Genomic DNA, 13,176 nt, shown 5'->3' with positions numbered 1-13,176 from the left:
TTGCATTTGTATTTTAAGCATGTGAATATTTTTCTAAACACAATCGCTGACTGGAGGTATTCTTGCAATTTATTTTCCTTGTTTCGCATCTAAACTTGTGAGTTTAGTCACACAATGTGTGCCTTTTTATAGAGTGCATGCTAAAATATTAATATTGCGCTAATCCAGCGTCGTCTGGTAGACTTTGTTCTCACAGCTAAAACCTTGGATATTTTAATTCTGTCACCCAATTCCACCATAAGAGTGTATGCTAACTAAATTACATTGTAAATTAAACTGGGCACCGAACACATATCAAAAGTTAGTGAATGGATTGAATAATTGGTATTGCCTTTTAGATGTAGAGTTTTCACAGTATACTTTTGATTCCATGGGCTTCTAAATTGTAAGCATTTATGGCTATGCTTTCTTTGTAAATATTAACCCAAAACAGTTTTATAAAGTTTAAAAATAGTTTACAATAAATGTTGTTTAAAAAATCTCGGCTCACCGCAGTGCTAGATATTGAAGTCCAGTTCTCAAATCTTAGGATATTTTTAACTTGAAGCCCGATTTATGTCAATTAGCCTTTAACTGTTGATTTTCTAACATTTTGCAGCAAATGGGGGAATTTGGAGGTGTGTTTAGACCCGGGTTCAATAACAAGTTCAGAGGTGGAGCTGCTGGGAGAGGAATGAAGAGAAAGGGTAATCCACCTGGTGATAAACCTGCTGAAACAGGCAAGAAAGCAAAACTGGCGAAACAAGGTGCAAACATCGTCAGCAAAAAAGCGAGCAACAAAAAAGTTGGTACGTTCATACCCTATTTTATTTTGCCGGGTACTGTAGTATGAGGTGTTGAATATCTGAGTTTCTAAGAATTGGTAGTCCCCCCTATAAATAAAGGTGTGTGTGTGTGTGTCATCCTGAGATTCTGGGCAAGTCACTCAATGTGCCTATGGACAGCGCCTGGATGCCCTCACGGGTGATAAGCACACTCTACAAATCATATTTGTAATGTGTGTGTATGTATATACTGCGTGTAGCAATTGTCCATAGATTATGTAAATAATCCCAGTCAATTCATAGAGGCAATAATGCAAGACAAGGCTGTATTTGAACAATAAGATTGTTTGTTTGCTTGGGTTGTGTTTTTTTGGTCCTCTTTTACATGAAGGACTTGCTAGGATGGCAGATGTGATCAACATCTTGCTAGATGGTGATGTAGCTGTGGCCCCTCCTTGTAACTGGAGTTAGGGTAAAAATACCCCTAATTACTTAACACACTACATGTGCACCAAGACTTGTAGTTCTTTGAAAGGAGGAATAGAACTACTGCAACAAGCCAGGTCACAGTAATCTGTATTAATTAATCTGAGAGACTCCGCTGGTTGCTTGTTTTCTGGTCTCAGTCCTTGCTACATGAGTACATTCTAAGACCGTTTTAACCTTAACCGTTATTTTATAACCTATCTTTTCCACCTCGTTAATTTGCGATTTTTTTTTTTCCCCGCTCAAAAGTGGATATGTATAAACGGTATAGTAGACAACTAGTGAGCCTTCAGCATAAAAATGGCATTTATAAATAGGTGACTAGATTACTTATTCAGATGTGCTATACAGTCATATTAATGAAACTGAACTCAAATAATTTGATGGAGAAAATTTACCAATGAAAGAGAAGCATGATAAAGATGTGCACTAAAAAGTTCTGTCCAGTCTCTTAAAAGGTGTGGTCTTTGTGTGGCAAAGTAAGTGACTGCTTTGCTTGTGTTTGACTTGGTTTTGTAAAGGATTGTGGGTGCTCATGTGACACTATGCATGGATAATTAATATAGTGGGTTGCCTACAGGCTTCCTTGTCCATTGTGGATGTGATTTCCTTCAACTGATTTGTGACTGCGATTGTATTTGCAAACTATTGAAAATGTGCCCGTTCCTGAAAGTTGATGTTCGCTGGTTTGTCCACGTTGGACTTCTTTCCCTTTAGGAATTGTTGGGCCGTCTCAGGTGTTGCAATCGTTCCTTTTAAGGAATAGGATAATTTTATAAGTTTCCTGTTTTGGAAATACAGGGATAGTTGCCTGCTCTTCCTTGAAGGCCACATCCCTTTTTTTGCAAATAGTGATCTTCCTTTTCGATATTATTATGCAAATCATTCCACAGACTGCTTTCATTTACTCCTGAGGCTTGAGCCGGGAGGTTTTACTTATAAAAATTGACCTTGATTTTAAAATTGCTGAATTTCCTTACCCGTATTTCCTTTCCCCCTCCCCCTGGCATTAGTGCTTGACACCCAGTGCTTAACTTAGAGGCACAAACATCGTAGGGATTTACCTCGCACCGATTTAGGGTGCTAGACAAGGCAAGGTGTGTTCAGACCTTACCTGCATTTTCCCTGATAGCTTGGCAGATTACTTGCCTACCCCATCAGCGTGTGGCCGATTTCAGGGCCGTCATATGCGGGGACCGGCAGGGAAAAGAGTAGCGGCCATCCTAGTGAGGGCTCGCCTTCTCCGTCGCACGGACGACGGCCTAAAAACATACGGTCATGGCTCCGCGCAGCGGACGCGCCGATCGCGCGCTGGAGTCAAGCCAGAGTCCTGCCCGTCTGCGCCCGTCCGCGGACGACCGGGGCGCGGGGCAGGATCCGATGGCCCCACCCACCCAACGGATGCCCAAGGCAGCAGCAGCCCTTGAATACATCATTCCAAAGCTGATTTCCTAACATTTGGTAAGATGCAGACTCAAAGCTGCTTACATACTCTAGAACCTGTTGATTTACCCTCCCTCTGTAAAACATGTAATCAAGTAATTCCCACGATAAATAATAAACCAAGAAAGGTAGCTAACCTTAAGATGATACTGTTAAACTGTAGGTCTTTGACTAAACACAAAATGGAGATCTACGACCTACTGGTAAATAAAGATCTGGATGCCATGTTTCTCACCGAGACATGGCTAGAAGAAACGTCCTCCCCTGATATTCTGGACGCAATACCCCCCAGTTATAGTCTATTGAGAATTGACAGACAAAAACAACGTGGAGGAGGGCTAGCATTAATCTATAAAGCTGAGCTAGAATGCACTCTAATGAGAGCCACCATAACCAACATTGAATGTGGCATATTTACAATAAAAATAGAACCGACAAAAGCGATCACTGGTTTATTGATGTATCGACCCCCGGGAGCTGCGGCATCTTTTTGCAGCCAACTCATTGAGTCGGCAACCCAGCTAGCAGTTAGATTAAAAAAAACTAATTATCTTAGGCGACTTAAATCTTAATTTTGAAGATATTCACTCCAGCAAGGCACAAATGATAGCTGCCGCACTAAACTCTGTGGATATAAAACTTCTCTCTACAGCCCCCACACACCAGCAAGGTCATCTTCTAGACCCCATTTTTGTGAATTGGGTAGGCATTAAGATCTTACCCCCGATCCCATTGATCTGGTCTGACCACAGCATTGTGCCACTTGAGATACTAATAGAACTCATAGGAACTATACCCACAAAACATCTCCCCCAGAAACGTCATAATTGGAAAAAATTCACTCCCAAACTCTTTAATAGCATTTTAACAGAGCATCCCCTAACAATAGGCAGCACCTTACAGGAGTTTTGGGACAACTATGAATTATGGATGTCGGAAGCATTAGATAAGATGCTCCCTGGACAGCCAAACCTCCAGTAAGACAAACCAGAACTGCTCCATGGTTTTCAGAAAAACTTAGAACAGCGAAGGCTCAATGTAAATCTGCGGAGATGGAGCAAAAGTTATGCACCTGAACTCAAAGCAAGTTATAAAATTGAACTAAAAAAGTATCAGAAATTGATCAGAGCGGAGAAAAGTATCCATTACAAAAACAGAATTGAGCAAGCAGACAATCCCACGCGAGAACTGTTCAGTATCTACAAAGAACTCATAATCCCCTCCCGATTAGACGCTCAAGACACATACTCTGCGGAGATATGCGAACAAATTGCTGACTTCTTTGTAGAGAAGGTGGATAAAATCCATGCCACCTTTATAAACAATATGACTTCCTTAAACACCAACGCGGACACCAGCTCCACTCTAACATACAAATCCTCACTTACTAGTTTTAAAACCCCAGACAAACATGATCTGTTGGAAATCATTAATGGCATACAGTCCGGCTCCCCCACTGACGCCTGTCCACCCGACCGGTGTAAGGGAGTTATGGAAAGTACATTAATTGATCATATTAGTCACATGATCACTCTTATCATTCCAGGATTGCTATGTTCCAGAAGTATGGCAAACTGCCCAAGTTATGCCATTAAAGAAAAAGCCCAACATTCATATTTCTCAGTTCCAAAATCTCCGCCCAATCTCCCTTCTCCCTTTCTGTGCTAAAATCATAGAAAAAATCGCTAATAAACAACTCATGGAGTTTTTGGAGAAAGAAGCGCTCCTTCATCCCTCCCAGTCAGGATTTAGATCAGGCTACTCGACTGAGTCAGCAGTTCTATATTCGACTGAATGCATCCGGCAGATAGTGGACGAGGGCGAGACAGCGACGTTGGTCCTATTGGACCTTAGTGCAGCATTTGACACCGTGCTGCACTCAACGCTGCTGTCTCGTCTCTCGGACATGGGAGTAATGGGCCCAGCACTTGCTTGGCTACGCTCCTTCCTGACCGACAGAAGCTTCCAGCTACACTGCCCACCCTTTAGATCATCTCCTCGGAAGGTGAGCCATGGGGTTCCACAGGGCTCAAGCCTAAGCCCTACGTTATTTAACATCTATATGGAACCCCTGCCACACATTGTAGAGGACTTTGGGATGGGCATTGTCAGCTATGCTGACGACACCCAGCTGGTGTTTAAGCTAACTCCTGACCGAAGAGAATATGCCACCAATTTCTCGGACTGTATGTCGGCAGTAGTGGCCTGGATGAAGAATAACTGTCTCCGTCTGAATGGCGATAAGACCGAACTACTGGTGGTCGGGGGAGCTACTTCTGCGTGGTCACATGCATGGTGGCCTAGCGAACTGGGTAATCTGCCTACTCCCGTAGAGGCGGTTAGAAACCTAGGCGTTATGCTGGACTCAGACCTCTCTGGCAAGACCCAAGTCCACAAGGTAACGGGGGAAGGTGTTTTGGCATATTAAAAGTTCTCCGAAAGGTGCTGGATCTTCTTCCTACCGAAGCCAGAAAGACCATAGTCCATGCACTGGTGACACCCCATTTGGACTACGGGAATGCCCTCCTGATTGGGCTCAGTCAGAAGGGCCTACATCAACTACAATGGTTGCAGAACGCTGTCGCACGACTGGTGCTCGGTCTCCCAAGAAGAACTTCTGCTAAAGCGGCCCTGTCCAGACTCCATTGGCTACCAGTCAAGGAGAGGATTAAGTTTAAGACCCTTTGTTATGCCCACCGCATCGCTCAGTACAGAGGTCCTGAGTACTTAAAAAATCTCCTTACTATACATCGTCCGACCAGGAATCTAAGATCATCTGGCATGATGCATTTCAAACTCCCCCGAATCATCAGAGCCAAAATGGGAGGAAAATCCTTCAGGTATTTAGCCTCTAAACACTGGAATGCACTCCCGCTCCACCTGCGGATGGAGCCTTCCTAACTGAGATTTAGGACAAAACTGAAAACTTATTTGTTCCCCAACATGTAACCCTACTCTGAGCTTCTTTTGCCACAGCACAGTATTGTATTAGCAGTTAGCGCGGGACACACAGTTTTGTGCAGCCAGGCGCTTTATAAATGTTTTATTATTATTATTTAAAAGAAGATTTTGCAACTCCATTAAATATTAAATGTCACAAATAACCTGTGGTCCATTTGCACCCATTAATTGCAACCTCTATATAAGTACATCCAGTCCCAAGTGGTAAATAGAAGGGCATGTTTAGTTATGGACAAAGGCTGGTGATCTTTGCCTAAACTAACCAACCTACCCCAAAAACACTGCCCAACAAAAAATAATGCCCAGAGAGCTTAATAGCCGTGTTTTTTTCTTTTTTTTTAATCAGGCCCTGTAAACATAAACAGGTTAGATAAATAGGTGGTAAGTTCTCAGTGGTTCTCTGAAAATATGGCAGTACATTTTGCTAATGGCTGTCTAAAACCACTCTGCATAGTTTAATCATTGACCTTTTTGTTTATTCATTGCATTGAGCAAAACCTAAACATAATTGCGCTCCAGGTCCATAGTTGGCTGTACCCTTCCGAAAGTATTAGTGAGGCTCAAACGTGATTGATTGTACAAGGGACCTAGGGCCTTCCGTGCAAAGAACCGATCCAATGACAGTAGTAGCAAATTGCGTTTTGACTATTACCAAATCTTTATTTTTGGTTTTGCGAATCGACCTTTGCTCTGTTAAGTTGGTTCACAAAATCATATTGGGTCATAATTCGACCTACGTAGTCTATATTTATGAAGGCGTTTGCAGATTGAGACCTTCTACAATTGGCCACAGTCTCTTGGCTTGTGGCCTATTTGTGTCAGAAGATCCCCTTGGCTGTGGTTGCTTTTAAATAAATGTTTTCAAAAGAAGTTACTCAAACCTTTATGAGGACTAACCACTGGGCCCCATGGCCTGAGGCCTACTACCAAAACGTCAACATTCACAAAAGGGATGGGGGGTCCCTTGTGTAGCCCATTCCAATTGTGAACATGTTACCACATCGTTTTGAGTTGTTGGTAAAATTTTGTTTCACGTAAGGGTTTAATTTGCAAAACATTAATTCGTACGATTAGCAATAGGTATTTGGAAGGGCCTTATATCCGCCCCTTCCAACTTATTTTTAGGTTTCGCCTAAGTGAAAGCTGCGCACTGCGCAGCTTTTCGCGCAGGTGAAAATCCAATGAGAATACTATGTGGCTTGGGAATCCGCCCTCTGTTCCATTGGCTAGCTCCATAAATGGAGGCTAGCCATTGGAACAGAGATCTGTCCGTCGTGGCCAGACTAGATTCGTGGGCGTTCCCGCGATTTCTTCCCTCCCCACCCTTTTCTAATCGTCATCGCGGCGGTGGGCGTGTTTATTTATTTATTTTTTTCAAGGTTTGTTTTGTTCATTCCGCCAGGCCGACAGCCGCCGGAGGAAGTCCAGTTTGTCTTTGCGTGTTTCGTTGTGTATCCGACTGCATTCTGGTCAGGCTTGGTTTGTCCGCAGCGCTGATCTCTCGCTGCCTGCTGCGGGTGAAACGCATAGGCATGTATAATGGAAGAGGCTTGAACAATCATGGGTCGGAGCTCAGCTTCGGCGGCTCATCCCACCCGAACTGTGCCAGCCCCAGTCCCCCACAGACCCGTACCTGCCTCCAGTCCCTGGCTGCTCGCTGTTCCTCCTGCTCACGTCACTGGGCTGTGGCGGTTGCCGGGCGACTGACGTGCATTGCGCGCGCCGTGCCCTGGTTGTATGCGAGCGAATGTGTGCATCTGCTGCTCCCGCCGCTTGCACCGTGCCTAGCACCGTACCACCGGGGAGCCCCGCAGGGGGCCGCGGAGGCGGCTCCCCGGGCCCGCGGGAGCTCCATGTAGCGCCACCACCTGCATTCACCTTCTTGGGCTGCGAGGCGGCGCTGAGAGGGGTGCGGGGACGATTAGTGTCAGAGCATAACTTGCAGTAAACTCTCTGGGGAGCACCTTCCACACCCCTTGAAAACGCAGTTGCCAGCAACCTCAGCTGGGCATCCCTGCTGGTGGGCATCGCCTCTACCATGTGCCTGCCAGCTCCCCGGCGTGCCCTCTACCCACATCCCATGCTTCTCACTCTTAGGGCTCAGTGAAGGATGCGGACCCGCCCCTCGCTTTGCAGTCACCCCTCGGTGGTGTGTGTGGCGCTCCAGACCACGGCAGCCTCCGGGAGTTGTGATAGCGACCCTGTGAGCACTTCTAGGCTGCCAACCTGCACGCATCGGGTGCCCTGCAACGGCTCTTTGTACGGTATGCGCCGCCACACGCAGCCCGTGTCCTGCTTTAACCATGTCTGTCACACGGATGCTGATGCTGTCGCCCTGTCTCGTTATCGCGCCCCACAGCTCAATGCTATTGCGCACCTATCAGAAACATGCCACTTTACCGCTCGCTTGAATCCCAGCGTCTGAGCATTGTGAGCCTTTGCAGCCTGGGACTGGATGCTAGCTGCCTGGAGCAACAGCACGAGAATACCCGCTGCTTGCCTAGCATCCTACAGCTTACTGCCTTTTCCAGGACATGTAAATGCATCCAATCTCAGTGAAAGCTGTAACTCCCTGATCTGTCTCAAAATGTATTTCTATTTTATTTATGGTTTTATTTTAAGTTGAGCGAAAAACAGAAGAGTGTTCCCTAATAAACCCAGAAAGGACTGGGAAAAGGTATAACAACAAAGGGGGGGTTCCTTTCTGTGGTTATTTAATTATAGTTATTTTATTAATCAAACCAGTAAAGCAAGACACCTGTTATGAAAGAACTTAAATCTCCTCAGTAACACATATACCAACAGACCATAGATTGTATCAAAATATCACATTTATTAAAAAAGAAGAAAAAGATTTTTATATCAAATGATTCAAATAATTTCTCACAAACATTTTCTTGTCATAGAAATACATACATATTCTCTTTCTTCCAAACATTACAATATAAAAACATATAAAGACAAATAAAAAGCCAGTGTTGTCGACGCGTTTCGGTGCTTAGTTGGGTAGAACACCTTCTTCAGGACTATGGTTTAAAAACTTCATAAATCTAGAAAAGTATATGTGACATTACATTAGTAAATAGTAGATGAGGATTTTTTAGAAAAATATTTTTATCTAAAATCATACAGGGTCATAGCTACTAGTGGTCAAATTATCTTACTATTAAAGCATTTTCAATTTGCCGTGCCAGTCTTGATCCTGGAGTGGAATAATCCTTATCTTGTTTATTCTTGATCTTGTTTATTCACCTCAGCTTGACCATCTAGAGGATCTTAAGTATAGAGATAACCATAGTATTCAGATTCACAGGTGGTTCTCTTAGCGAAGCATGCATTCTTTCTTGTAAACACCAATGCTTACTAGATGGTCAAGCTGAGGTGAATAAACAAGATAAAGAATAAACAAGATAAGGATTATTCCACTCCAGGATTAAGACTGCCACGGCAAATTGAAAATGCTTTAATAGTAAGATAATTTGACCACTAGTAGCTATGACCCTGTATGATTTTAGATAAAAATATTTTTCTAAAAAATCCTCATGTACTATTTACTAATGTAATGTCACATATACTTTTCTAGATTTATGAAGTTTTTAAACCATAGTCCTGAAGAAGGTGTTCTACCCAACTAAGCACCGAAACGCGTCGACAACACTGGCTTTTTATTTGTCTTCATATGTTTTTATATTGTAATGTTTGGAAGAAAGAGAATATGTATTTCTATGACAAGAAAATGTTTGTGAAATTATTTGAATCATTTGATATAAAAATCTTTTTATTCTTTTTTAATAAATGTGATATTTTGATACAATCTATGGTCTGTTGGTATATGTGTTACTGAGGAGATTTAAGTTCTTTCATAACAGGTGTCTTGCTTTACTGGTTTGATTCATAAAATAACTATAATTAAATAACCACAGAAAGGAACCCCCCCTTTGTTGTTATACGTTTATTTTAAGTTGTATATAGTGCTAGCTTGGCCCGTAGGTATCAGAGCGCTTTACATACACATTGTAAAAAACCAGACGGAAACAATACTGTACTGCGTTTATCTATTTGTTTTAGAGTACACGGTGTATGCACCCATCATTCGGATTGTCGGGTTTTTATGGATGACTTCCTGGCACTTCTCAAATAGGCTGTAGCATCGTCATTGACGCAATGCCGGCGCTCCTAAGATAGGGCCGTGTCTGTTTTGTTCGGGTGGTGCCAGGATTTCTCAGCAGGGAGTTTAAGTGGAAGCGCTGATGCAATTCAACTGAAGTCCAATGCAAATGGTGAGATTGCCATATCTTGTTGATGGGGCTACAATACTTTTAATGGCAGAGTACCTATTCTTCACGGTAAGGCAGTGCTAGAACTGAAACAACCGCAGTACACCCAAGCAAGAATAGCGGTGCTAATGGCAAAGCCAATACTTTTAAACGTGTAGTACAAGTACAGCTATATTAATTGGGCGAGTAGCAATATTTCTCTCTCCATTGCTGTGCATCCGTTAATGCAAGACTGAACGTTAACCAGACCTGTATTACTGTTAATAGAAACGCACTGGCTATTTGCTGCTAGACTCTAATACTTTTAGTGGGACTGTTTCAGTAATCCCCAGTAGAACTATAATTATTTTTATGGGAGAAAGCCAGCTTTTATCGGAGGGACTGTAATACCTGTCAAACCCTAGTTTTTGCTCTTCTCAAATCTACTGCAATGCTTGTATTGAGTGTTAACATTTCTCCACAAGAATACAACTTTAAATTGCGTAGTACAAACACTGGCAAGCGTTTCTGAAGTAAATTTAAAGGAGCACTACCAGCACTCACTGACAAGACTTGAAACGTTTAAGGCGGCCAGTACCCATACATCCCAACCGCGATACTTTTAATTGATAGTATGAACGCTTGTTAATGGGACTGTACCACCCTGCCGGTTGGGGGGACAATATAAGCACTAATCTACGGAGAGGTATTACTTTCAACATGATGGGGTAACACTTCTCTCCCTCACTGGGGCGTATTCAGTTGAACCACGCTGGCATTACTTACAAGGGCAGCAGTACTTTTAATTGGTGCCAGCACTTACCAGCTGTAACGCTGGATTTCATCTTTTCAGTAGGAGTACCAACACTTGCCATTAGGACTATAATACTTTTAATGGATCACTGACATCACCTTTCGCTAGGACTATTACATTATCAGTTAGTCAGTACCATAATTTCTCAATAGTTCTGTTGTAATATTAATGAGGCTTCACCAGTGCTTCTCAGCACGACTGTTATACTTTTAACCGGGCAGTATCAGCAAAACCGCAAACATTTCTATTTGGGAAGTAGTAACAATTCCTCAGTAGGATTCTAATAATTCCATGAGACCGTACCAGCACTTCACTGTCAGAAGCGCTCTGACAGCGAAGTGCTGACAGGTCTAGCCAGCGCTATGACATTTTCAAATAAAAAAATAATGGTTTTAATGGGACAGCATCTTCTCATATCAGCAGGAATACATTTAATGGGACTATACCAGCACTTTTCAAGAGGACATCAATACAGTTAATGTGCCAGTACTAGGAGTTTGATACTGTTAAAGAGGTCAGCACTTCTCAGCAAGACTCCAATTCATCTCATCAAACCGTGTCAACTTCTCTCAGCAGGACTGTAATACTTCTTATGGGACTGTACCAGCATTTTTCGGCAGGACACTAATACGTTTTAGGGGTTAGTACTACCACTGCCTAGTTAATTCTTTACTATGCACAAACAATGCTTGAACTCAGAGCTTCATGGTGCAAAACTCAGTAACAAATAAGACATGCACATACTTTACAGATAAAATACGGAAGACAAAAACAAATCCCATAAAGCAATATAAAAATTACAACAGAAAAGGGAAAATGTAAAAAAATTTAAAAGAAAAAAATAAAATCGACTGCAGTAAAATTAGAACCAAACACCCCTCTACAAGAAAACAGAGGTAATAAATACTCTTCACAAAATAGTAATAACACCTAGTAGCAGAAATGCAATACATTTGTCGGAGCAATTGCAGAATTTCATAGCATGAGTGTAATGAGTAGGTCGTGAGCTTCTTTTAGCTCTCCAACTACCTGTCAGTAGCTCTCCTGTGTGCATCCCAACCTTCTAAATTGTAATTTTTGCTTGGTGGAATTAACATATTTATGACGAAATGTGGGGAGAAAAATGGCAGAATTTCCAAATAGTTTTTAAAGGTGATCTTTGAGTGATAAATCATGTGGGGAAACTTGTTACTAATATTATTACTTCTGTGCCAGGTGCGCTGCAACTGTGGCTGACGTATTGCCTATGTATAGGCATTCCAAATTGACAAAGCCTTTTTCACATTACTGCTCCCCGATCTGTGCGCACTGCGGGCATGAGTAGCATGGGACGCTGGGGCTCATCCTCATAGCATCCTAACCACATCCCTTGCTTTCCCGACAGTCCTCCTGGTCCAGCTCCGCTAGCCGGACGACGACACGAAAACCACGCCGGTGGCGGCTGCTGCGGGTAATTCCTCTTGGAGCCTCTTCCAGGGAGGCCGGCTCGCTCTTATTATTGCCTTCGCCTCTTTCACTTGCTGTGTGCTCTTCTCCCATTTTGAGCCCTGGAGCGGAGGGCGATCGACCCTGATGAGCCAGTAAACTAAATTGATGCCGGAGGCGTATTGCGATGGCAAGGTGGCGGCTGCCGTACTTGTGCTGTGTGGCCGGAGCTGCTAGGAACCTGTGTTGAAGTGTGGGCTGCGAAATTTCCCCCCCCCCATCCTGTGCCGGGTGTGATTGATGCTGAAATGGCAGGGGTGCCTGGCGAGAACATTGTAGTGGCAGCAAGTATGAGTGAAGATTGTGGGAGTACAGTATGCGCGCTGGACCTGTTAGCTGAAGGCAAGAGGGAGTTGCGGTCGAGCTGCCAGGCCTGGATCGGGGGTACGAGATTGCGTGAAGATAAAGCTGAGGTGAGCAGTAACCCATGTTCCCCACCCCCAATGCGTGCAGCAGCACCTATATACGCATTGAAAACAGACACGCTTTGCGCCCTTAGTTTTAACCCCTTACTCCCTCCACACACTCACCTTTGCCGGCTCTTGGAATTATGCTCTGGGGCTCTGTGCGTGGGCGTCTGGCTCTGTGCGTGGGCGTCTGTGGGCGTCTGGCTCTGTGTGTGGGCGTCTGGCTCTGTGTGTGGGCGTCTGGCTCTGTGTGTGGGCGTCTGGCTCTGTGTGTGGGCGTCTGGCTCTGTGTGTGGGCGTCTGGCTCTGTGTGTGGGCGTCTGGCTCTGTGTGGGCGTCTGGCTCTGTCTGTGTGTATTTGTGTGTGGGGCTCTGTGCGTGAGCAATGGCAATAGCTCTAACTTTTCCAAAGGCGAAACCATTGCATTGTAAATGCTTGTTTCTTATTATTTCCTAAACTCATTTAATGATTCTGGAAACCTTTCCAAGAATCGTTAATTGAATTTTTAATACATTTCAAGAAGTGCCTTTTAGCTGTCTCAAACCCTTAGATTTATAGA

The 13,176-nt window shown here is 43.7% G+C and overlaps 1 protein-coding gene across 2 annotated transcripts in view; it reads left to right on the top strand.

Moving 5' to 3' along the window:
• Window positions 1-13,176, top strand: part of LOC147747490 (DBIRD complex subunit ZNF326-like) — a 190,267-nt gene that overhangs the window by 30,674 nt on the left and 146,417 nt on the right. For both annotated transcript variants that reach the window (XM_086953956.1, XM_086953955.1), the window contains exon 4: window positions 599-788. In XM_086953956.1, the coding sequence (XP_086810082.1) occupies window positions 599-788 (190 nt within the window). The remainder of the gene's footprint in view (window positions 1-598; window positions 789-13,176) is intronic.

The sequence above is a fragment of the Lissotriton vulgaris genome, chromosome 1_1 (genome assembly GCF_964263255.1).
Source record: "Lissotriton vulgaris chromosome 1_1, aLisVul1.2, whole genome shotgun sequence".
Classification (NCBI taxonomy): domain Eukaryota; kingdom Metazoa; phylum Chordata; class Amphibia; order Caudata; family Salamandridae; genus Lissotriton; species Lissotriton vulgaris.
This window is presented reverse-complemented; position numbering and strand designations above follow the sequence as displayed.